This window comes from Gallinula chloropus (genome assembly GCF_964237585.1).
Source record: "Gallinula chloropus genome assembly, chromosome: 8".
NCBI lineage: Eukaryota > Metazoa > Chordata > Aves > Gruiformes > Rallidae > Gallinula > Gallinula chloropus.
Window position 1 is genome coordinate 17,743,553 of NC_140093.1, and position 27,278 is coordinate 17,770,830.

At 38.7% G+C, this 27,278-nt stretch overlaps 1 protein-coding gene across 4 annotated transcripts; it reads right to left on the reverse strand.

Annotated features, from left to right (window-relative positions):
* Window positions 1-3,002: 3,002 nt before the first annotated feature.
* Window positions 3,003-27,278, reverse strand: ECT2 (epithelial cell transforming 2; the record flags this gene model as incomplete). 4 transcript variants are annotated; one of them, XM_084267727.1, is made up of 24 exons in its annotated part: window positions 3,003-3,092; window positions 6,354-6,500; window positions 7,598-7,705; window positions 9,641-9,795; window positions 11,378-11,516; window positions 12,849-12,968; window positions 13,140-13,218; window positions 14,177-14,258; window positions 14,979-15,075; window positions 15,408-15,518; window positions 16,463-16,531; window positions 18,123-18,242; window positions 18,752-18,888; window positions 20,507-20,729; window positions 21,073-21,135; window positions 21,317-21,432; window positions 22,377-22,507; window positions 22,635-22,708; window positions 23,222-23,329; window positions 24,143-24,232; window positions 24,760-24,942; window positions 25,847-25,939; window positions 26,042-26,121; window positions 27,149-27,278. In XM_084267727.1, the coding sequence occupies 24 exons, from the start codon at window positions 27,276-27,278 to the stop codon at window positions 3,003-3,005; spliced, it is 2,745 nt and encodes a 914-aa protein (XP_084123853.1). The 4 variants fall into 4 exon arrangements, with proteins under 4 accessions (XP_084123853.1, XP_084123855.1, XP_084123856.1 ...); XM_084267729.1 differs by lacking the exon at window positions 25,847-25,939 and having other exon boundaries at window positions 26,042-26,118; XM_084267730.1 differs by lacking the exon at window positions 25,847-25,939 and having other exon boundaries at window positions 20,594-20,729.

Consider the following 27,278-nt stretch of genomic DNA (forward strand, 5'->3'; position numbering starts at 1 on the left):
TAAGAAATTATACTTAATTCAAGTAACTCACTGAATTCAAGTTTTTAAAATTATTCAGATTTGAGCTGTCTGTACAAAGCCAGATGACTACTGTTACTCAACAAGGCACATCCCATAGTGGCTAGAGAGTACAAGCATTATATAAAACTGCAGTTTTGAGAACCAGTCTTGCCCAAAATAGAAGAGACTGCCAACCAGAACACCCCCCAGAATTACATACTTGTTTTTAATGCTACAACTCATGCACATGGCATTGGAACAGAGGTCTCTCATTTGTAAAAAAATCCTTATTTTTCTTGTTTCTGCGGATCACCTCTCTAACTTAGACAGCTCACTTCCACTCCTGATCCTGTTCTGTCATGTACTCCAGTCCCTTGCTGCTATGTGACAGCTGTACAACTAATAAGCACGCTCTCCCCCTCCATTATCCACTCAGTCAATAGAAACACCGAGCAGACCCCTGCAGAGCCCTACTCAATACGGCCACAGTGGTTACTAACAAGATCTGCTGTCCGAGGGGTAGAGATCAGCCAGTTTTGTACCCACTCACCACTTTCCCTTCTGCTAGCAAACTTCCAGTGCTGGCATGCAAGCCCATGCCTTACTGAAACTGGGTCAGACAATTCCTACTTTTTTTCTCCAGTATCCAAAAGACTTGTTACATCCCTCTAGGTAATTAGACAGAGCAAGCTGTCAAATCAGCAAATCAGTGTTAATTATTACCTATCAGCTTGATATTTTAACCTAAAATCTCACTGTTTTTTCTTCTTTCTCTCAGTGAAAAAAACTTCTAGTCAAAAATGCAACACGCAGTTAAGAGTTTCAGTAACACCCCAAGCTCCACAGTAGGAGCACAGCCTCTCACCAATTCGGGACAGAGCGTGCCTTCAATTAACTGCTGGAGCACATCACCTTGGAGCACAGCTGAGGAGCAGTAGACAATGTATTCATTACTTTGTCTGGTTTAAATCACCTCATTAAATGACAAGGAGACTCAACTGCCATTTTTCCTCTTAGGACCAATGTAAGATTGTCTTTTCTAATAGCACACCTCATTTTTAATAAAAACAGTGTTATCTCCTGCTGCAACTCGACATAACAGTTTAAGATGACAATGCATCCAGAATGCAGGAGGGGTAAAGTCACACCGGAGGTAGGCAGAGTCTTCCTCATTCTTCAAGAGTTAGCAAGACCAAGCAGAACTAGTTCCTCCATTAAAGCTGTATATACACCAGAGCGCAGCAGGACTCTGAATCCTCCTTTTCCAGTCTAGTCCAAGACTAGAGCTGGGCAGTAGTGGCAATGAGGAGATTAGGCACTACAGTTCAGGGCATATTGGTTTTGAATGCAAGGAAACTTAAAATAGAAGCTAAGTGCAAATAATTTGAAATTTAACATGACCAAAGGAACAAGGATAAGGATAGTGTATCAGCCTAGTTTGCATTGTTTCCCCAGTTGAAGACACCCTTCCAGAAATAACAAATAAGAAACAAAAGCCTGTTGGTTTTTTTAGTATCATATTTATTGAATGGTTCATTTCCTAGAGCCACTCTACTACATGTCAGTGCATACTTAGCTCAGATGTGTATTCTGAACAGGTAAGGACAGAAAAACCCGATCCCATGGATACACAGACCCACGGGAAGAAGGGAGAATCATGAATATATTGGAGAAGGGGAGGAGTGGGGCAGATTCAGACTTACCAAGCTGTATACTTTATTACCAACAGGTATATAGCTCAGAGTACAGTTGTAGGCTAGAGCCAAACACAACACTTTTTACATGAGAAGGGAAAAGTAGACTCTAAAAGCCTGTTTAGCAAAGCCACAAGCAGTATTTATTTTGAACAGTTTATTTACATTACTTGGATTGGCAAAAAGATATAAAAAACCCAGTTAAGTCTGACACATTCAGAAGCATCTAGTTACATATAGACACAAGACAAGACACTGGTGGCTAAAAAGAGACCAGAAGTTGAGAACTCCTGCTAAGAGAGACAGTTAAACCGTCAATGAAATGCAGAAATATACATATTTAGGTAGTTCCTGAGATAGCATTGCATCAGACTAATTGTTCAAAGGAGATGAAAGCAGCAAACATATACTTTTGAAGGAAGACACAACACAGGAGAAAGCCAGGTAAAAGCTTCAGGAGTACTACACCTGAAATTCAACACACCAAAATTGGGCCCTTAAATTACAATGTCACACCAATAATCCGACACACATTAAATAATGATTTTTTTAAAAAAAAACCCTAAGTATATGGAAGGTGCAGGGCATTGGAGGTTTAACAGCTCTACTAAAAGGCAGTATAATTATTTTCTTCAGACTTCCTTTTCAGAAGAGATTCAAAGAATTCAATTTCATTTTTGGTGATCAAAACTAGTCATAGCCTTTGCACTTGCTGTTCAAATAAACCTATGTAACATACTGCTGTCTTACAGCAAGGCTGCAGAAGACCATAATCACAGAAAGTCAATTCTATTTCTTTACAAACAACTACCTTTATAAAATATCTGGAATAAGCAGCTGTACAACAGGTTAACTGTCATACTTGAAAGGTCAGGTACTTCATAATGCATCTCCACTTAAGAACTCATACATTAGAATGCTCTGCCATTTGGTGAGCTTCGGCAAGCACAAGAGTCATCCAAACGAGCAGTAAGTTATGTGAACATCATCTTCATTTCAAGATCTGACAAACTAGTTTATTGCCTAGAGAGGACAATTTCCTTCAGAGAAAATGCTTCCATTATGCTGGTGAGAAAATAAATCTGTGCAGGGGAATACTGCCTTGAATGAAGTTACTTATTCCACTGATTAGCTGATCTGTTTCAACACAACTAAAACCCCCTTGTGATTAACTTAGTATTAGCTAACATTTTGCTAATCGTTGCTAAGTGTTAATGACTAAAGGTACCATTAGTGTCAGTAACAGGTCATTTGAACAGCCAGCTGCTTGTCAGTCACCACAACACAGCATTGGATTTGAAGCCTTCTTCATATCAAGTGGGTTGTTGATCGACTTAACGTATGACTCCTTCTTTCAAAGATTGAGGGAAGGCTGACCAAGGAAGGAGAAGGAATACCCTGTTGGGGAATTAAAAAAATCAGTTATTGAATTATTTATTAGACAATGTCAATAGTGCTATAATTATTCCTCAACCTGGACACATAGTATGGGGAATGTAGCAGTGCAGAAGATACTTAAGATTGGCAGCTTTTGAAATTAATGATTTGGCATGTCTAGATTTTGAACAGCAAAGCTAAAACAGCACCAAGCCAGGAAAAAATTTTGGGATTATTTTAAAAAAGTGCATAAGAGATTTTTCCTTGTTACTAGCCTCAAGAGATTCAGAATGCAAACACATGTGTTTCAAGAGTAGCTGATAACCAAGTATTAGCATACATCTTGCATCACACTTTTTACAGTAATAATGTCCCTCCAAGTTGAAGGCAAAATATATTATCATTATCACTTGGAGAACTAGAGGTCCCCTCAGATCCTATAACTTTCTGGATTTTACCAGTTGGAGCACTAAATTAGATGCTGAACACATGCTGCCTTGGTTGCAGAAGCCAATAGGCATCACAATGATTTGTCAAAGCTTGCTTTAGCTGCGCCTGGATGGGCACAAACTAGGCAAAACCTGACTTTTCTGGTGCTAGGAGCACAGGCTGCTTCTGGGACTTAAAATTACAGCAAAACCAACACATCACTGTAGCACTACAAGTTCACCTCCTCACATCAGCTGAGGTTTCATATTCTTTTTACATTAGACCTCAAGATACTTTCACAAGCAATCTTCTGTAGCTTTTTAGAGCACAGCCAAGCTTTTCAGCATATTAGCAGGTCATGGAAGTTTGGCAGCTTGCTGCACCTGCACACTTTCAGAATCTTCTGAATAGGGACGTTTTGAGCAGGTAAGGATATACCACTTCACTGTGAAATCTAATGCCTGTTTATGGCACGTGTTCCTTTTGCAATCTTAGGCAATATTTGAAGATTAAATCTTTAACTCCTCTTTATAGAGTGGCTCTTATTAGACTCCAAAATACTTTATACAGGGTATTTTTTTCTATTCACAGGTAGAAGAGCAAAAAATTAAAACAATTGGTAAAATTAGCTGCTCAAGACTTCCCTGCAACCAAGTTATTCAAGTCTTCAAAACTCTGGCCAGTGAGGTACGCTGCCACCTGGACAACTGAACTGAAACAGGTAGTAATTAAATTGCATAGAGATTAAGAAAAACGCAGAACAAATAGAAGTATTGGTGAAAGAATTAACTTTACACCTCAAACCAGAAATAGAACTAGACCACGTGTGGTGTTGACTCCAAGCCCGTGCATTAGAAACAGGTCAAACTAAAACCCAACACCATTTACAACACCCTGTGGATTCTAGGTTTTTATTATAGTTGTACCATGCTGTCTTAGTTTAGAGGAATCAAGATTTTTTGCTCACTTCATGCAAGTCAGGCATTAGCACTCAGGATTTGATGTACAGAATTTTTCAGCACCACACTGGTTATCTCCAGCATCACCACAAGGAGTAATAATAATAGGGATTGGACACAATCTGTCCAAGGCTGGACCATCTAAGCTTTCCAAGTTGGAAGAGGTTTTTTCTTCTAACACATTTGAAAGATGAATATTTGAAGAGCCAGGACACAGCACAGGTCGGAGCCTAGAATTTTGTGAGCTCCATTCAACAGAACTGGAGCGATGGACATTAACAACACATTTGACAGGTCCATTTAGGCTGCACGAAGAAGATGAACGAGCAATCTACAATTAGGAAGGGGTTCAAAAGTTAGTTCAAACAAAAAAAAAACAAACCAAGCATCTAAATGTTTATTCTGTAGTTTATCTACACCAGAAAATCCCCACATAAGAACAGGCTGGGATTCAAACAGGTTTCTTGCAGCTTTAGGTTCCTACTCAAGAACTGCACTGGTATCGCAGCTTGAGGGGCTGGAATTGAAACCCCTCTTTTCCCTTCAACCTTGCATAAAGCATTTTTGGTTGAATTCTAAGTTCACAAAATTACACACAACATATGGTCTGATGCCAAGCTGCAGCTTACTACCTTGGAGGTCCAAGAACTCCAGGAAAAATTTGAAATGGGAAAATGCTTTTTTCTTCCCCCAACCAAACCCCCTCAAAACAATAGATACTTAATAATAAAAACTGGTTTTGTATGGGGTAGACAAACACACAGAGTAGAGTCATGCACTTTTCCACAAGAAATGAGATACAGTGCTGTATCACAATGAAAACATTATTAGAATTTAAAAAACAATTGTTGGAGAGATCTTAATTGAAGGAAGAACATTTCTACAGAGGTCTGGGGTAGCCACGCTGGTAGATTTATTTCCTCTAAAGCAACTGAGTCCACTGTGGTACTGCCTCTCTTATTAATTCATATTTTCTCATGCTTATGTGGAAGAACAGGGCAATATCTTTATGTTACACAGTTTAATGGCCACTCAAACATACTGAATGATCTCTGTATTAAGATACTGGCATATCAGGAATCAGTAGAAAGATACACAGGTAATCCTGTTCTTGGCCTTCTGTCCTACAAACAACAGGCTTTAAAATACATGTTTACTCAGCATACAGATTTACCCAAACACCAGAATAAAAATGAAGATTATCAAAAACTTCCTCCAAAACTTGTCTGCTTTACTAGGCTGTACTAGAAAACAGAGTTTGACCTAATGCAACAGCAGAAAGTTGCACTAAGTAGCCAGACACAGTAGAATATCCATAGTATGCAGAACACCACATTGTTTTTGTGAGTTTTCTTAAACATGTAAGGAGAGAATCCCCTTGCCTTTTTAAAAGCTCTCAGGCTACGGCATCAGTATTTCTCTACCCTTCCATCCTGGTTTGTGTCACAGGATGTTCATCATCTCACTGCTTTCCGATACTTTCGCCATACTATGCAGGGTTGTACACCACATAGGGGTGTGTGTACATATATATTCCAAATATCAAAAGCATGAAGCAATGCAAGACTGCGTTGGAAATTTCTCTCATAAGATAACATATTCCATCTCTGGCAAAAGTAGGTGTTTTTTTCCACACACACCATCTCCCTCAATTTAATTGTACACAGCAACTCCCAGTTTCTAGTATATACAGCAGATTTTTCTACATTTTCAGCCAGTAAGACTTCTCATTTAACAAGTCTGACTCAGAAAATAACATGCCTATAAGTGTAGTTAAAAATAAACTTTTCTACTGTGGATCTTGAAATTGCTAAAGTAAGATCACCACCAAGACGTTAAAACAACTGAGAACTGAAAAGGTTACTCATTTGGCCTGCGCAGCCAAACCACTTACCGCTAGTGACGACGTACTAGTCAGTCGGCTGCCTATGTAGCTCTCATTAGCTGAGCTGGGGCTTCTTCCTTCAGTGGCACTGTGTGACATCAAAGCCCTCCGGAGAGCTCTCTTTGGTGTTTTCGAGAACGAAAACGCTCTTGTAACCTGAGGAGTTTGACCAGCAGTTATACACTGACAAAAATCAGGCTGCAATAGCTACTACAATAGAGGCTACCATTCATATTTTGAAACAACTGTTAATATGACTGTACCAAAATAGCCAGACATACCCCACCCACAAAGGTGATCTGACTTCTAAGGTCCCTCATTCACCCCTCTTCTCACTCTGTCCAAACATGAAGACAGCATGGTGGAGAGGGTGCAGAGGTTGAGGGAGGAGTCAAAACAAGGTCTGGTCAACTGGACTTCCCCATATCCTTTGGGTTCTGCAAAGTCAGGCCCACCTCCTTTATGTTTCTCTCCATTTGGTCTTCAGCAGCTTCCAAACTACAGCTACCTCTACAGTTTTCTCTGTGGAACAGTATTATCATCATGAACATAGTAAGCCTGCTGCTCCAAGACCGCTGAGATGGAGAAGAGATTCCTTCTTGCTGCGTGATTCTCTGCCACTCCTCTTTGCATGCCACAAACTTTAGCAGACACAAACCCACTGCATAGCCAACATGACAGAGCAGACAGGCAACCCCCCTCCCAGGCAGGTCCTCTTAAAGCAGGGCACAGTTCCTTAGCTCAGTACTTGGAGCTAAACCATGCACAAAGGAAGCCGTGTACAGGCAGACACCAGCATTCAGCACTTACTGTCCTTGTTACTTCAAGGTCTTTTTTTACTACCAGGACATGTATGCTCTACACACATCCCACTTTTGAAGGTACCTGAATTTAGATAATTGCATACAGCTTTAAAACTCCATTCAACGTGCTAAGAACAGTTAAAGGTGAGGGTTGTTAGGGCTTTTGTAATACATTTAAAAGATTAAAAATATTAGCCTAAGTTCCGTAACAAGACTCAGAAATGACCACAGAACACTTCAGTCTATACACAGATACTCCAAAATTACTCAGTCAAAACCTTAAACACTCCCCCCCCACCTCCTTTAAGGAGCTTATACTTAAGCGTTTTAGTTCAGATTACGTTTTTTCTGCCACTACTAAGTTCTACAAAACTCCTGAAACAGGAATACCAGCACAATTCCCCCACCAAAGGGGGTTTACTGTAAAGCACTATCTTAGCAATATCTTACCTTTTTCGATGTTTTCTTTATTGCCCTGGATGCTCTGCTTAAAGTACTGTCCATATCTTTAGTATTTACTTCAACTGAATCAGGATCAGCAGTATAAATGAGATTTTCCTAGAGACAAAAATATTCTTAACAGTTGACAAAAATCAGCATTTGTCAAAAATATCATTCTCTAGTTCATTTGGTAAGATTTAAAGGGTGTAAGTGCCATATTCCTCCATATTTCACTCCCGATACACAGTTAAGTGGGTATTTGCTTTCAGGCCATTTCATGTCTCATCATGCTGCTGACATGATCAGTTCACAAAAACACTTCATCAAGAGTTTTACATTTGTTTTGATGCAATTTCAAGTTGAGGATTGACCAAAGTAAAGGCAGTAATTCTGAAGTATACTTGGGGAGTTTCACAACATATATATCCCTTTGTTTCACTGACACATCTAGCACTCTTCTGAATTGAGATCTTGATAGCTCCAGCTGTCAAACATTAAGACTAAACCTTTGAGCTTAAGCCAAATACATGTTTCAGAAGAGCCACAAGTTTGGGCTGGGTTTAACTCTAGCCTGTGCAAAGCAACCTCAGGCCAGGTACTTACAAAACTTGGCAGGAAGAGGCAGGCATAGGAGTGGGAAGTTGCTGAGGGTTGGAGGGGTTTTTTGGTGCTGCTTTGGGGTTTTTTTTCAGGAAATGACAATTTACCTAAAAAACGTTCGAAAAAAAAAATCCTAAGGACAGCAAAGGTGCTATATGGCTACTCCTGGTGTCTAACAGTAGTTAAAGCCTTCACTGCCACCATGTGGCAAAGTCAATGGTAGCGCGTTCTCACATGATGCTACAGAGTTCTTGAAAGCCAAGAAAAGAGGGAAGCGTGCTTAAATTGAAGCTCAATTTGACATTTAAATCAGCAGGAAAGAAGTATTATATAGTGGGTACAAAGCAGTAGTTACAGAAATTATAACTAATGGGATTCAGCATAGTAGGTTACAATTTGTCAGCATATGATTCTTAATGTCCTGGGGCAAGAGGGAATGATACATTTATTATACAAAGATTTAATTTATATTAAAAAACCCAACATTTTTCCATCCCTTTGTGTTACATGTAACAGAAGATACTGAAGATAGGCAGACAGATTAAAGTAAATTAACACATCTGACTCAGTACTTTTTCTATTCGGTACCTAAGAAAAGCACAGAGCCAAGTTTCTTTGAAGTCACTATGAATGCTGAGAAGCCAAATGAAATAAAACTAAGATGCTATTTTGATTAACTACTTATCCTGTAACAAGCATGTATACAAGACAACCAAATATTGTACAGTAAGAGTACAACATAGAACATGAAACATTTCTAATTTAAGCCTAAGCTGTTTCAGTTACATATGCACTGTATGTATTTTCAGCAAATTTGGATGACATATGCATACACTGATACATAATTAGAACATCAGCTGAAAGTCTCCTGCCCTAATTGGAGAGGATATACTCTCCAAATTTTTAGCTTTCTGGCTGTGCAAAGCCCACACACTGAACTTCTAAAACCAGGAGGCAGCCAGCACCTCCTTTATTTCTTTGGTTTAAAGTTGTAGTCTTCTGTGTCTAGGAAGAAGATGCTGCGCATCTCTTATGGTATGGTATCCATGCAGGTAAGGTGTAGAGCAAAGAATTCAACCTAACAGAGTTAAACCAAATTATATGATTTATAATGCTGGGGTTGGAATTTAAAGATACAGCTGCAAAAGCAGCAAGCTGACAGCAATTGTTTAGATCTGCAGTGCAGGGTTTAAACTATTTATAATTAATTTGTGATGGAGGAAGGGCATGAGTTGCAATTTTTCAGTACTTATTAGCTTCTGTAGAAGCTAACTTCCAGGCTGTTTCCCTTTCCACCTTTTAACCACCCACTTGCAGACATCATAGCACAAATGTTTTCTGCTCTACTTCACCTCAAGCATGTCCACTATTAACAAGTTCTTCAGCTTCATGTGTTTCAAGCCACAGAAAGAGAAGTATTTCCAATCAGACACATGGTTCCAGAGCACTTACTGCATCTGCTTTACAAATGGTGTTAGCCACGTGCCGACACAGTGTCTTCAACCAAACTTCTTTAGGAGGTTCTTCCGTTGTCATCTGGAAACTGAGTAGCTTGTTGTTAAGTTCTGTAGGTGGCCGCACAACTAAGGCAAAAGCCTTATGGCAATCTACAGTTTATGAAAAAAAAGAGAAAAGGATTTAGGACAAAATGTAGTAACTTTTCATACAGTTCAGGAGAGAAAACTTCAGAAGAAATAACCCTCCATCTGCCAGGAGCTAGAGTTAGAGACAACATGATTTGGTGTGTGGATTTTATCCTGACTTGTGCAATAGCTGTTTTATCACTTGCAAGAGTGTCAAGTTCTGTCTGCATCCTTCATCAAGGGGCTGCAATCAGCTGTTCATGTAACAGTTGTTTATTCACCAAATCATCTGCATACTGTAGTGTCTGCAGAGTAGTCCGTCATTACTGGATTAGCAGTAAAGATCAATTTAATTCTCTAATGCATGAAACATTGGACATATCATTGCTTTATCAGGAGAGAACAAGGAAAACAACATTTACCCTATTTTGTTGCTTTTTCCTGCTTTACAAAAACATCAGTGCTATATATGACACATTAAAATTGTCAAGTTACAATGGCTTTACTGTTTAAACTTGACAAAGATTGCTCACTTGATAGCAGAAAATTAATCCACTGCTGATACTGCTTTATAGCAGACACAGTTGAAGCACACTAAACAGTTGAGAGAGAGAAAAACCAACCCACTGCCAATTCAGAAAAGCAGCATGGGAAAAGCAGTCCTTTAAAAAAGTAGATATACAAGAAGGTAGCTGACCTTTCCCAAGATCTGAAATTCTTAGCAGATATTAAGTGGTATGCTTAAAAATGGCTCCCATTGCCCAAGCCCAAAGTAAACTTATGCACTGCACAGTAATTTAAAAGTAATTCTTACAAAGAAAAAAAAACCTGAAGTACCTTTTCAAAATGCAGGTAGGCATCACATTTACTACCTACCTTCCTTGCTATTTCTGTATTTGATTGTATTTCTATGTGCAGGTGCTTCAGAGAACATAAAGCAGAACAAGTATGTCTCATACTGTCACCTACAGTCAAGTACCAGATCTATCTTTCTGGAGTATAGATCTAGAAACAAGTCTGACCAAACTTATAAAGAAGTCACCAGCAAGGCTGGATCAGTATTGTAGTGCAAGTTGCTCTGCTGTAGCAGTGTATTATCACTTCAGTGAAACCCCTATCACCTCTGTGTAACAAAACAGCCACAGAAATAAAGTCATTCAATCTTTCTTTTAAGATACTAATTACTGCATCTAAGTATCATTATCACCAGCTAAATGAAGATTTGGATTGATAGCAACAGCATTCATCCCTGGTCAGTCTAACTGCTGAAGTTTGGTTTTGGGGTTTTTGTTCTGTAAATCCAGACCTGTCAGGCATACTCTGCTGTTTAACCCACACTGCCATTTGGTTGGCTCATGCTAATGCCATCTAGTAGTTCTGCCAAATTCAGCATTCTGCAGCGATTCCAAAGAGCCAGAAGGTGTCAACGCAAGGGATTCTGAAGCTCATGCAGAGCTTCAAATGGGAGCTTATATAAAAATGACATACCTAACACACCATACAGTAAATACACCTTTATATTCTATCCCACAAGAGCAGACCGTCATCCTTTATACTCTGAACCACAGCCTCCGTTAGCTATCACGGCACTTCAAAACATACAGACCCTCTGTCTCCCTGATATCCAGCACTTTCTTGATCTGGGAGAGAGGCATGAGAACAACATGCTTGAGAGATGCAGGAGGCCTCGTGTGGCCATGCGGACTCTTGAAAGTGCCGATAACTTTATGCCTTTTCCTTGCAATCTGCAGTTAAATAAAAGACAAAAAGATTCAATTAAGAAAATCTATCGCCATTGTTAGGTTTTTCCTCTATTCTTATACCTTCTAGCATACAGGAAGGCACAGAAAGCCTTCAGACAGAAAAATACTAAGACTATTTTACTCTATTTGCACATCAATCTTTAAGGAACTCGCTTATCTATTCACTCTCTACAGTTCAAGTGGTCTAGCAATACTTTTTACTTAGCATCCATACACTCACCTGATCTTTTTTTTTTTTTAAATCAAGAGGGGAAGCAATTTTGCATTATAGACCTCAGTTCTGCCCCACATAACAAGCAACGGCCCCTTGAAACCTAACACAGAAAAGACAACGTCCATATGCATAAACCAGCCTAGACTGTGGTGTGTTATGTCCTAGAAATATCACAACAGCTGTTTGTGCACGCAGCCATCAAGTAGGTTTTGCAGCAGAGGCTGGTCAGTCAGGTTTTACTTTATGTAAAGTACATGTAAATTACCATGTGTTAGAGTAAGATATCTTGAGTTGCTTCTATATTGTACCAGAAATAAGCCAAGAAGCTTTAATAGAAGTGTTTTCATTTTCCTTTCCTTCCTTTACAAGAAGTGATGAAGCTGAGTCAACTTGACTCCCAGGAAGAGTTCATCACTCGTCACAACAATAGGCTTCTGTCTTGAAGTGCTGCTTAAACAGCAATCATTTTGGATTATTTTAAAGTTGGCCTTCTATGAAGAGTGTTCTTTACTGCTGAAGATAGTAACAAGTACCTTCATAAAGTGTCCTTTGCAACCTCAGTTTCTCCACGTGTGTCTTCAAAACCCAGTTAGATTAATTACCTTTTCCCTCCTAGTTCTTCCTAACATGCTGTTATAGTCTAAGGCATTCAATATGTGGAAATGCTTTCATTTTTTGTAGCCTAAGCAGACAGACCTATCCCAGAGGCCCACTATTCACGCATACTAAATAGGACAAAAGTTTAAAAGGACAAATGTCCTGCTGAACCAAGGACTCCAGCAGGCCATTGGTATTACTCAAATGTTTTTCTGAATAGCATTTTCTTTCCTAATATATCAAGCTGCTTTTAAATTTTTGATCACACTGCAAGATATTAAAGTATACATTAACACCTCTGAAGCATCCAGTAGTGACTAGCCTCTTGTGTTGGCTTACACAACAGCTAATGGAAAGGCACCATCAGCATGTGTTGGGCTATCTATCAGCTTCCTGTGAATAGGATCCTGCTTCAGTTTTTAAGTTATGCTTGTTTATATTCATGTGTAGTGCCAAGTTGTTCATAATTCAGTTCATGAGAAGTACTTTCATAGTCATCTTACCTCTAGGCAATCATTGAACAGAAAAAGCGTGACCTGCTCTCCCCTGTCACAGAGGTCATCGCCAAGTGCTACTGTTTCCAAACGCTGAACTAAGCTTCGGTGGGAGGACAAGAGATTGGCCTAATTGATAGAAGCAAAAAGCTCATTAAGCATTTAATTCAAGGGCTGGATTACTGCTTACTTACACCTTAACACTGGAAATCTGTTTAAACCACCACCATTGCATTCTAACCACACATAACTGCAGTGGGAGCAGACTAGTACAGGGTCATTTTCAGAGAAATTACTTACTGGACATCCATCAACTTCATAAACAACATCAAAGAACTGCCGTTGTGCCTCTGTTTTTCTTTTGTCTTCATTAATATGTCTGAAGGAAGCATATTATATATATCATCAATAGCAAGCAACAGTAAACGAATGCTCTGCATTTAAGACATGTAAAAATAATGAGGCTAAACCTTCAGAGATAGAATTTACACAGCAGTACTGGAAAATGCAAAACTCAGACACTCCAGCTCACTGAAGCATCCAAATACCACACGTTAAGCACATCAGACTTGGAACAATATTTTTGTCATGTTATCAGTAGTTAGTGCACAATTCAGTTAAAATAGAATTCCCCTTTCCCACTTTGAACTAGAGATAACCCAAAGCAGCTCTTCACAGCCTGCATTTTATCCCCCCAAGTTAGGACTGCAGCTCATCAAGAAGCAGATCTAAGAATAATTACAATTTAAAAGTTGTTGCTGTTAAAATCAGAAAAACATTTACCCAATTAATACAGGAGGTCTCATTGCTGGAGACATACGCTACACTTCAAAAGAGGTGAGACTTAAATCTAAACAGCTTCAGCCTTAAGCTAATTAACTCATGGAGCAGTGCCAAGAATAACTAATACAGGACCAGAAGAGAAACTAATCTTCCACCAACAGCACATCCTTTCAGTGGATGTATGCAGAAGTCAGTTTTGGAGACAAAAACAGTTCTCTTATTTCTATCAATTCCCTCCAGAATGGAAAGAAATAAGAGTTGGAACAGAACAAGACTCTTGAGGTTCAGCTTCGTGATGAGGCAGGGAGACAGAAAAGGCTCAGGTAGAAGTGCTGGGTAACAACACTGCAGGTTCCTTCAACAGGTCTGGCACAGAACACCAGGGTGACAACAGGGAGACTGAAGAACACTTACAATTATGTATACTTACACTTAGAATTATGTATGCTTACATGGAGACTGAAGTTATGGCAACAACACACCCAGAGCTATTTAGAAGGAACAGAGAGATCTAAATGTGTAACAGTATGTTTCACAGAACAAGCATCACTTACGTCATCACTTCCTTTAATGATTCAATAGCTCTCTCTAGAGTTATTTTATCTGGGTTCTCTTCTGCTGTATGCTTCTTAATATCTACAATTAAAAACAAACAAAAAAACCCACCCACGTTACAAACGCCTGAAAAGAAATAAGAAAATTTCAAGTTTAAAGTTTAGGTCAGACAAGATGACTGAAAACCCCACAGCTACCCTGGAGTCCAAATAGAAGCAAGTAGCCTTGATTAAGGAGAGAAGTAGGCTGACTAGCAATTGTCCATGCATCTCATTAAAAAAAAACCCCACTTGCATTATAAAACCAAATCCTCAAACTATGCAAAAAACCCCCACAAGATCCCACGCTGGTTTTGTTGAAATGCAGAGACAAGCAGAGAAGTCTTTTTCTACTTGAATTAGAATGGGGGTGCTATGGGGTATTTTATTTTTATTAGCTTGATCATGGTTGTTGCAAGTGGCTGATACCAGGTGGAACACGTGAAGCTGTAAGCCTTGTCAATATGAAGTGCTCTCTAGTTTATGCCAGCTGCAACTGAATCTCAATTGGAGTTGTATGTGAAGAGACAAAACTCTCAAAGCAAACTTTCCTGTACCCTGCAGACAGATACATGACCAAGTACAATCCAGCCAAGAGCACGCTTTCTTCAGTATTTGGTCTTGCTGACTGCCATTAAGCATCATTAACTCCCAGTACCAGACCTGGTTTATATGGTATTGCTAGTTATGACAATAAATGGATATTATCTTGGTTTTACTGTGTTCACTTTTAACCTAGTTAAAAGTTACACCACTAGATTACCATTTAGTAGTAGAGCAACACTAGGCAGCCTTTGAACAGGACGGATAAGGAGTTCAGCTAGGCTTTGGCGGCCACATTCAGGTTTAGCCTGGTTTATCTGGGGAAAAGAAAAAGAAGAAAGGAAATAATTTTAATTTTTTTTTCCCACACACACAGAGAAGTAATCAGAACACACTTTTCCCAGCAAGAACTGCAGATAATGAAGCAACCTTGAAAGCTGCATCACAGAGAAACTTGGGCCTCTTATGAATGTGTCCTGAAGCAGCTTAAAGGATTGAATTTCAAATCCTTCTTATTTCTGTCTCACCAAGGTGTTCACATTCCTCCAAACTTCCAAAGCACCATATTCTGCCATCTACTGCATTAAGTGGTTTACTCGCTAAACAGTCTTTATGTTCTACTCAAAGACTTAAATCTGCAGACACTTACCTTTAGGAAGGCATGAAACCTTGGCTTCTGTTTTTCACATCTAGTTATAGTCTCCTTGCTCATTTCGAAGAAATTCACAAATGGAGGGTATGTTTTCAACAAGTCTTTTGACTGAAAGAAGCAACTGTTACCACTCTGCTTTACATATTACATAGCATTGTACATATGTTCATATGCCCTGAGCCACACAAAGCTGCTCAAAGGCACATTTCAATAAAACAAAAAAACTAAGGAAGTGTTGTAAACCCATACACATTCACAGAACAAGTTTTTGCATGCCAGATGCCCAAGATTCAATGCTGCTGATGAAATGCAGACAGCTCTCAGAAACAGCAAGTACACATGTGACAATCTTAGGAGCTGCTCAGCAGCTCAAGTAGAAGGCAGATTGTCACCTAGCAAGATGGTGAGAATTGGACATTTCGGCCAGGTATTTCCTCTAGTTACTGCAACCACCTTTAAGAGACACTAAACCATCAGAAGCAATACCTTAGACTGAAAACTTCTGAAAGCCAGATACTTTTTGCCTCAAAACAATCAGGTCAGCAAAAGCACAATACATCTAGCAGGCTACTGAATGCAGTTAGTGTACTGGAGGCACTGCAGTCCCAGACCTAGCTTTCTTGTTCTATGTATTTTCTACTTGGGAAAACAGGGAGTCCTTATTCACCTATTTGAAGCTTCGAAGGAAGAGCAGAAGTTTCCATGAAAAGGTTATTTTCTTAGTTATTTACTATTAATCAGAGGTAGCAGACAGCTATAGTTACAGGAAGAGGCCTTTTTAATGTTGGAGTAAAAACCACATCTCAGTTCTCAAATAGTATCTATTTGTCCACTTGTAAGATGGGGTAAAGTCCCAGACACATTCAGTTAACATGGATTACAGAGACAAAGCATATCATTTAACTCAACTGAAAAGTTTCAACAAATGATACAATTATACAAATTAGTGTTCTCACTCAGCAGTGCCTTGCTTGTGTTTGCTAGCTCCTACAAACAGCAAGATAATAGCTCATAATAGCTCTAATGGATTAAAAAAAGAAACAGAAACTTACATATTTAAGAATGATATCACCAATACTTTTGCTTTCAGTCCAGTTAATCATAAGATCTTCCAGATCTTCCTGCAACACATGGAGGGATGAGGAAAGAAAATAAGATCATCAACTGCACAAGGCTGTAAGATGGGAACAGAGTTCTGCCAAACACATGTAATTAGCTGTATGTTTCCATGCTAACAAAACAGGCAATCCTAAAACTTAGATGATTTCATATTAAGCCCCTTCAGAAAACCAAGAGCTGAAGTTAAGATACCCTGCCTTACATCATTTTGAATCAATGCTGATACGCTGCTGGGCTCTGCTTGCACTAGCCAACAGAAGAACACTGCTGTGTCCAACATACACAAATAATTATTAAAAAAGTATACACACAAGACAGTTGAACCAATTCTAATTGGGAGCGCACAACTAATACAGGACTCAAGTCATAAAATAGGATTGAAATAGAACTAGCATAGATTTCCCTTGCTTGCTACACCATGGTGTCAAGGAAACCACAACCAAGCTGTTAAGCCTGTATCAGCTTGATAAGGATCAAGCTAATTCACTGTCAGCTAATGACAGGAGGGCACAGCTGAAAGTTCCAGATTCACCTTAAGGGAAACAGATTCACCATTAACAGTTGTTTGTTGCTGCCATTTCTTATTTTTAATATACCAGAGATGAAGGAAAACACAACCACTACATGTAGGCAACTTTGTCTACACTGTGTGCATCCCACTTGACACAGACACACACACACTCTACCTCCACCTCATTGGGCACATAATACCTAACACAATTAACTAGACTGTTTCCAAACAATTGGGAAAAGCAAAACAAGAACCAAGAAAACTCGAACCACTCAGTTGAAGGCAGGCTGCATGTGCCTCTGTTTTCAAAGCCTGTTGTGAAAAGCAGGCAGCAACAGACACAAGCTGGTATTTTAAGGAGATTTTATGACCATATTTGAGTAAAACTGGCATTGTAGTCTATTGTGAAACCCAGAGGTGGCTTCAAAGAGTGCTTGCGATCCATATCAAAATATAAAATAAAGCAAGCTATCTCATGGGGAATTCTAATCAGCTTTTAATAGGCTTCACTACCAGGTCAACTGCTTCAGGGGTTGAAGTGCAAGACAGTTTTAAGAGCTGGTAGTTTCAGACAATTTAGTCCACACCATTTAAAGAGGGAATAGTTTTTCCTATCATATGATAGCGTCTATATGAACACACCTAAAGCGCAGGAAAAGACCCTTTTTTACATTATTTCATGGGTTTAATTCCAAGAGTTCTTGCTTACTGCTTTAATAGAAACATGTATGTTATAAGCTCTTGTGAGAATTAGCCTACCATTTGATACAAAAATGGTTAAAAACCACAGCAGTATCAGCTACAGAAAACCTCCTACAGGAAGAGGCATTAATACAGGAATAAGAGAGAGTCCATGAATGGCAATATTAGTTACGTGTACAACATTCAGACTTCAGATATTTATAATTAAGCATTAGATCCTAAAGTGTACTCTGGATTAGCACAGAATTCTATGGCTTGAACAGTACATAACAGCACCAGGGTGAGTCTCCACCTATCCATCAGATACAGCTTAAAGCAGGCAGGAAAACATTCCAAGTCTCTATCAAAGCTTTCCATGCAAGGGAGAAGTGTCAGCTTGCCTTGATTTTAACGTGCACATCAAGAATATCTGGAATGCTGCCAAATATCGTCTTAATCTCTTCCTGTGCAAGGATTGGTCCTCCAAGTTGTCCTTCCTTCTCCAGCGGAACTTGAAATAACTGATAAATCAGACAAACATTGTTAGAAATAGTAATGAAAAATAGTAATGAAAGCAACAGTGTCTTCCTTCCAGATCATGCTTTCATGCAGTCACAACCTTGAGATGCTCCCATTTAGCAAGAGTGGGTTATGGAGAAGTGATTTTAAGATGCAAACACCAAGTTAGATACATCACTACAGTATAACCCACTTTCATCTACTTTTCTACTGTCACACATCTTAGAGTTAGCTAAGTAGGTTATCAGCTGCAAGGGAAATAAACTTCGTAGAAATTAAACTCTTTGCTACTCTGCTCTTCTTGCAATAAGTTTAAAACAAAACCAAAATATCTTAAAACTCTGAGTCACAAAGATCCTATTATCCAGAAGCTTACATTGTCGTATTTTTACAAGCCTTTCACGTACCCAAGCCCTCAAAATCCTGCAGATCACAGGCTGAAAATAATCATGGATGTAAACACTAGATGTCTTACTACAACTGACCCATACTTGCTTTAAAACCAGCTTACCTGAATGATTGTTGTTAGAATATCAACATAGTTACTTTCTGTCTGATATAATTCCTTTGCAACCTGCCACCTTGCAGACTGCTTCATTGGAAGAGGAGTTGAGTTTTTGGAAGGCCTTGCACAGGATTTCGGTGTTTCTGATGAAGAGATATTCCCAAAAGAAGAGAGCTTTATTACAATAGAGTCCCAAAAAACCAAGAGCAGCTCATCTTCTAAGAAAGGAAAAAAAAGCCTTCAGAATTTTTAAGCAGAGACAGGTTTTTTTGAGGAGTTTTTTTGTTTTGGGGTTTTTTTGAAAGCTATTCTGTAGGTTATCCTAGAAAATAGCTTCTCATTACAGCCTAATTACAGTACAACAATAATATATTATTCCTCAAAATTAACGTGAAACTAGCAGGTCATTTATGGGCAGGTCAGTGACTTAACACTAATATTTTTAGTAGTGAGCAAGGACTAGGTGCTGAACGTTGTTTATATGTGCATTATGTACAAAAGTACTTTCCTACTTGCACTTTGCTGTGCAAACAATTATCTTTCAGCTGCCTACTATCCTTGCATAAGGTATGTAGCTCAAAACCATTTATTAAAATCCATCCTTGGACGCAACACTTCTATTTCATCGTACATCCTATTAGAAAGAGACAGGGGAAAGACACAGGAAAGTCATTTCTCTTTAAGCCGAAGCCAAGGTGGACCTGGAACAGTCCATTAGTTTTAAATACTTGCTCACGTATTGGACCTGAGAGACCTGTGCTCACTCATTCTGATGTCAAAATTCATTACCATCAGAGTTCATATGAATTAAGCACTTGACCTGTTGTTTCAAACCAGCACTTTTTCTGGAACTGTCTGCTGGTGTTGGATTAGAAGAAACTTCTGTACCAGGGCTTTACAAGAGCGCTAGCATGCTCTAAGAAAGTTGGTCTTAGAGTAAGCTCATGTTTCCCATATTCCTTCTGAATTATCACTTACAAGCTGTGCCTCACTGACATTACTTATTTGACTTGTATACAGGGGCTTTTAAAACCCAGTATTAACTCCAGATACCTCTTCTATATGATGGAACTGGAACATTTTTTTAAAAAAAACCACCAAAACACACCAAAGAAATCCTTCAGATATTAGCTTTGGACTAGTCCCAAGTTTTGCAGCTTTCTCTCCTCCCCAAGAGCCACATACACAAACATTAAAAAGCTTTTTGATAATTAACTGATTAAAATCAGTTGGCAACTTATGTTCTTGTGAGGCTTTAGACATGACAGGGTGCTGGCACAAATGGCATTACCTCAACAGAACTTTTCAGAGACCTAGGAGCAGTGGGCTTTATAGGAGTTTTCCCTTTAACTGCTTTAGAAAAGAATCTTTGTCCTCCTTTCTCCAAGTATCCTACTGGAGAAGCTTTTAGATTATTTATTGTTAACTATGGTGCTTATTTGCTGCAGATTTTCAGCAGAGCACTTGAAGCGTTTCGGAGTAACACTATATTGTACTTTGTATTACCAACTCATTATCTTTTCCTTGTTTTCCTTCAGGTACAAATGTGCTTACTGTGACGACAAGAGGCAGCCTGGCCTCTGTCTGTGTCTGAACTCTTCAACTCTGCTTCTGCACACTTTGGAATGGAGAAAGCCTAGAATTACTTAGAAAATCTGTAGCAAAACCTGTAAGACTTCCCTACTGCTACCATTACCACTCGAACGGAGAGAGAGTTCTTCAACACTGAGAGTGCATCTGAATGACAGCTTTTAGCTGTACCTCCATTGGTAGTGCTTGACTCTGGAGTGTTGGAAATATCCAGCAAAGACCCAATTGAAAGCGAATGTTCAGCCGAGGGGCGTTTACGAGGAGGGAATGGCGACATGTCTGTTTCTCTGGTGATCTGTGCAAGAGTTTCTTTCAAACGGCGTCTTTTCCGATTGCTGTTTGGAGTATTCAGAGAAAGCAGCGACACAGACTTCTTAAGGCCAGGACTTTCTGACTGTAAGAACAGAAGATTTAGTTCAATGGTTTTAGCCACTGTGACCAACAAAGGTGGTGTTAACTGTAGAGATCACAACACGAGTCTTCTTAGGGAAGCCAAGGGAAAATAGCTGAACCTTTTTTTTTTTAAACTAAAACCCATGCTCCTATTTTGACTAAAAATAAATTCAACTTTTAGGAAGCAGAAAAAATATTCTTCCAATTTAGTATTCTATGTATGAAATTTATAGTGGATTATCTTATTATGCTTCAAAATATTTCTTCTCTGGCCCTACATGTACTATTGCATGTGCTAATTTTACCAAAACACATGTTGCACTGTATGTGAAAGATTGACATACCTTCTCAAATAAATACATGGACTCTCCAGCTCTGGCATCCATTTGAATGCTTCCCCAGAACCACTACAGGAAAGAAAGACAAACACAATAAAATTACATTACAGGGCTTTACCCAAAGTTGAAAATACTCAAAAGTTTCAATACTAAATGTGAACATGTGGCTTATTCTGAAGAAAAAAAATAATAATCTCACATACCAAGTATTACATAGCAATATTCTTTTAAAAAAATTGTCAGCACTAACCTCTTGCTTTACAACATAAAGTTTTTTTAAAGGCTCAAACGGAAGATCTTTCACTGTGCTTTCTTCCACCACTAAGTGTGTACACCTTTCGTCACCTACTGGTAAATATTGTCCTCCTAGATAAAAATAAAAGGCAAATTATCAAGATTAAAGAATATTAGTTAGTAGCTCACTTGATAGTTCTGCAGCACCTATGATTAACAGGAGATGAGCCAAAGAGCAATGAACTCTTCAGCAAGCCAATCAGTTTTTGGGCATCCATAACAATTAGCGTATTACCTGTAGCGTGCAGCACCAAAGCATACATTGGTAAGTCAAGAGCACACAGAGTTCAGAGGACATTTAAACCTCTCTGCCAATAGCTGCATATTCTGGAAGGCTTTTCTTGTTTCTTGGAAGAGCAAGCCAGGAATACTTGCCCTGAAGACATCCCCAAGCTAAACCTGTGTGTGTCACAATCTTACAAGTAGCTTTAGGTAAACATGTTGGGGTGGGAGGTGGAGGAAGCAAGACCAGCCAACTTGCATCTCTCTTGAGAAAGCCTGCTGATACAAGCTTGCTCCACTCCCATTTCTATAGTTCTGTTACATGCAACAAATCCCCAGCCTTTTGTGTGTTACAACATTACTGTCAGTGTGTAGTACAATTAATATCGTACTACACTATCTGAAAATGGAACACTTCCAATCAAGTGTTTTACACCAGTGATGATTTTCATATCAAGGTTGCAAACATTGTAGATGCTTTCTGGGAATTATGTGAAGATGCATACCACAGAGATGATTATGAAAACTGAAGCAGAATATACATACTCTGCAGCAAGTTTCCCAGGATGTCTTCAAGCATCCTATAATTACTTCTTTTAAAATTGTCTACTTTCAATCAGCCTAGGAAGTCTTCAGCAGCTACCAGAAGCTATGCATACAACATCTAAAAATCAATTTATAGCTCTCCAAGTTGCAGAGTCTTCAGGGTTTGTGATCCAGCATTTCAGTGTTGGTGAAGTATTTATCAGCTAGAAAATCATTCTTTCCATAGGTCAACTTTAATAAAAGATAACCTTGCATTTCTGTCATTTCTTCCATGTTAGCTCTCTCATCATCAGAGAATCCAAGGAAACTTAACATGCAATCCTGGAAGGGAGGAACCTTGAACTGATTTCTGAAGTCGTCATCAGCTGCACAGAAATCACTGGGAGAGGAAAAAAAAAGCACAAAAAGGTCACTGAATCAGTGCTGCATCATTGTTTAAACAGAATTTCTCAACACTACAGGCAAACAGGATGCAAGGTTAAGGTGGAAGGAAAATAAACACCTACACTTCATTCCTTTTCTCCCAAGCTTTGTAAATCCATTCAGCTTTCACGATAGGAGTACCGAGACTGACAGCAATCTACAAAACAAGAGCAGCACAAGTGGTACCAAGTCTTTCCATTTAAGTCTTTCCCATGCCAAGAACAATTTGTAATCTTACTTTTACTTTAAGACAGATGCTCCAAAAAGGGAATATGTTCCTTTAGGAACAGGTTAAAAATAATTTTTAAGATACAAAAACTTCAGTATTCAATGTGCATGTAAGATATCTCTGTTAATTTATTAACACTTGTTCACTGACGAAAAAACATTCAGTGTGTCTTTAGCATTACTGTTATCAATACTTAAGCAATATTTGGTTCTTGTTATTTACCAGCCTATTTCAAACTCTCTGCAGTTAGGCAATTTGTATTATTTAGATCTCTACAGATACAAAAAGCTCAATACCAAACCAAGAAACTCACAACTACAAGTCACTGATGTTAGTAAAGGAAAAAACAGCAATTTACGAACTGAAGTACAATTTACACATCTACTCTACGAAAGCCAAGTTCTAAAAGTTTCCATGAAGTACCAACTCAAGCTCACATACCCTGAATTTATCTCCATGAGTTGAGCTAGCCACTAGATGTGTAACTTTGGAGCTGAAGTCCCTTCGAATAATTCCACCCATATGATGGACCAAAGTCACTAGCCTAACCTGAAAAATAAAGATTAAATAAGTTTTCAGTTTACAGTGCAGAGTGAGACCCATGCAAAAATAGTTTGCAAAGCAAGCTACAGAAGGCTACATTAAACACCTGGGAACAGAAATGCTCCGACATGTTCATAAAACAATTTGTACCTGTCTACAGAAGAAGATACAGCTTATATATCAGAACTATTAACTTTTTTAACATTTAATACAGCCTTGCTGCATAGTTTGAGGAAGACTGCCTGAGTCACCAGTACTCCTATAATCAAACACAATTCCTTCACCTGTTCTCAGACACAACAGATTCAAGGTATACTAAGCTCATTGATTTAGTCAATTCTGCATGCAGGTAGAATTGCCAGAATTAGGTTCCTTAAGATTGTGATTTCTCCAACTTGAACCTAGCAGATCAAAGCTAACTATCCCTAACACTGAGCAAAGACTGGTTTTTTGTTTAGGTTGGGGTTTTTTCGGTCATTTCCCACCACATTTCACCATACCTAGGTATGTCAAGACTAAAGTCCTGGTAGGAAGATGGCATGTCTGCAAATGCTCTGAACAAGTCTTTAAGCCCAACCGATTTAAACCTGCTTAGTGTTATTCAACAAAAGTGTGACCAAATACATCTTGGACAAGGAAACAGTTTTGTTCCCACCCTCAAATATCACTGCCTCTGGATGTGCAATAAAACAAAAAAGCAAACAATTCATTTTGCTCCCCCCAGAGAGCTCTAGTTGTGGTTAAATCCCACAGGTGATAGAAGAGTATTGTCAAAATAAGCTTAACACAGTTTTATCAATCCAAAGGAAAGTGTCTTACCAGCTCCTCTTTCTTTCTGAATCCTGTGAAGCACAGTACCAAGTTCAACATACTTGCACAGTACAGTGGACGACAGGAAAAAGGTAAAGGCTGAAAACAAGAAGCAAGTTTATTAGTCAAAAGCATACTACTCCCATTCAAGTTTTAACATTACCTTGAATATAGCACTATGGTTCCTAGCATTAAAATGCATCAGATACTAGCTCAAGTCTGTCTATTCAGTTATACCTCAGCTCCAGACCTGCTAGCACATAAAGTACCTAGAGCATCCCCAAGTTCCACAGGTAGCACTCTATCCTTTTTTTCCTCTCCAGTGCATTCCCTCTATGTCACAACCTTTGGAATATAAAGTCCCTGCTGCAGCATCACTTGCATGCTGCCTTTCCTAAGAGCATAAACCCAACTAGCAGGTGAACAACTCCCACAACTACTGCCTGCCCGTGCTTTCTCACTACAGGGAATATTCTAACACAGCATTAAGAACTTGTTTTTCTTGAACTTCTCTTGCTAAGATTATTTATGGTTGATTGGCAAAGTAAAATAGACTTTGAATACTTAACACTTAGAATTCACTGCACCAGAAAACTGTTCAGCTGATTGCAACACAAAGCACCTACCTCTCCTTTTTGTGCACAGTACAGTACTACTGGAGGGCCAATGACACGACAGTCGGCTTTGCAGAGCTTGTTAAAGATCGGATCTTGGAAGTCTGACACAACGAAGACATTCTCAAATTCTGGGGAATCAGAATCTCCAAGTTCTTCTATTGTGTCTGTCTTCACATAGGGCACTTTGATTTCCTTGATTATGGGGATGAAGGGGAAAGCATTATTTAGGCAACATACTTGCACTACTTCAAAGATGTAAGTGATTTTTATTTTGGACCATTAGAAAAACGTAACTCAGATTTCAACAGACACAGAGGATTTGTGAAAGCTGAATGAGATTCTCTAGCATAAGAATAGCTATGAACTGCATCTTAAAAATATCTTAGGATAATTCCTGCTTCTGAAGAAGCCTTGTTACTTCAGCAATTTATGTATCAGTTAACACTGATAACACACTATTAAGAATATATATAGATAGGAAAAAAAAACACAGGAAGCAAAGCACAATACAGTGACATTTCAGACTGTCAAAACAGTTTAAGGAACTTCTGGATGCTATAAAGTAGCAGGATCCAGTTTCAAGAACAAGCTCCACATTGCTGAATAGCTAAAGAACAGCAGTCAGTTTTGTTCATTGCTTGATATTTAAGGGGTCTAAAAGTTTGTTCTCCAATTTCAATCATTAGCTGCAAATTTTATTTTCTAGGGTTTCCACATCAGGAAGTTAAGAGCCTCTTATGCTTAAGTTAAAATGCAGTTGAAAGAGAAGTAAATTGATCAATTATGAAGTCAGTTCATAGCAAAAACTTATGTGTTGACTTAATGTAAGCATGCAATTGAATGTCTCCATTATATTTCTATCCCCTGTTAGAAAACACCACTGATTAAGAGTTGCAGATATTACTTCTGCATTTGAGAAAGTGTTTGGAAAAGTGTTACAGCTTTAAGAAGCTATAAGTGACACTATCAGAAGAAACATTAGCATATATTGTGACCACTGTGACAAATTAATACCAATCAAAGCATGTGCACATTTCAGTCCCAGTGAAATACAACATGCTGCATGCAATCACATGTGCTTAATTGCATGACATACCATATGAATAATACTTTTTATTAGTTTTTCTTCTGATTTACCAGGACTAGTTTCCTTTATCTTTATAACTGGTACCTCCATTATCTTAATGGTCTGTGGAAGAGGAGAACTTTTAGTACAGAACTAAATTGGTCACTAGAAGCCTAAAGGCATACGATCTCGTTCTAGCAACTGTTTTATCTTAGACCCACGTACCTCCAAGGCTTTTAGAAGCTCCTCATGTTTCCCTGCTTCCTGAACCAAAACCACTCTTGTTTCTATTTGAGGCATTTCTTCTGTTTATAGAGAAGCAAGGATAATATTCGTATTTTAATAGAAAAATCCATGTTAAGTATAAAAAACAATCAGTAATATATAGAAGAATACAGGCAGACTTTCAGGACACATTGTTTATCAAGAACAAGCCTGAAAAAAAAAAAATTATTACCTCAAGAAGCCTGTCCTTTAATTAAGACAGACCCAAGTGACCATAGAACCTAAATTTTCTACTATATGGTGAAACAAGATCCTGCAATTTGTGACCAGTTCCCTTCCAGTCAAAGCAAGAACATGCAAGAAGAGTCAGCAAGGGGGTGGGGAGAGAACAAATTAAACCCAACAAGATTTTTGCCAATACTTCTAGCAGAAACAAATAGCAAGACTTGCTGGAAAATGGACAGCTGGTATCTCTGCTAGCTTCTGTGTTCCTGGCTGACAAAGTCTATCACTTCCTAGTAACTGCTCAGTTTCACCAAGGAATATTGGAACTCAAGTGGGATATCTTGGTCTTTTTAATCCATGTCCTAATAAGCTTTTAAAACATTAGGAGGAAGAAACAAGTGTTGTCTCCATGTCATTTGTACCAAAAGACTGCCACCAGAGTTTGGCTACTGCATTGCAGGAATAGAAAAATACCTTTGTTGTTGTTTTTTTAATGTTAAAATTTGATCTTGAATTCATTTCAAGCTCAAGACTATTCATGTCTTTAGTAGCTGTACTTCCCAAATGCTGGAATCAAAGCATCACCTGGAATTATTTACACCACTGAAGAGGCATCAAATGGAACTAACAGTTCTCAATATGTTAGCCAGAAGATTGTTTGATTTGATGGCTGTAGCCTCAAGTTTCTATAACAAAAGGAGTTAAAAATTAAGACTGTACATTTGTTGGTGAAAGGATAACAAACCAACACCCTTTTGGCTACCCTACACACAATTCTGTAGCTCAGCAAAGCACATTTGGTCTTTCAAAACTACCAAATGTCTACAAAGGAATCAGTCATTATAAAAATATAGGAGTCTTAAAACAGGCTTTGACCATTACCTTCAACATCCAAAACAGATCCAGGAAATGCAGACTCTTTGGAGGTTTCTATAATTTTTGAATCAAGAACAGAAGAATCAGCCAAGAGGCTCCTCCCAGTTTCAGACACCAGCGTGCTGTTGTCAGCCAT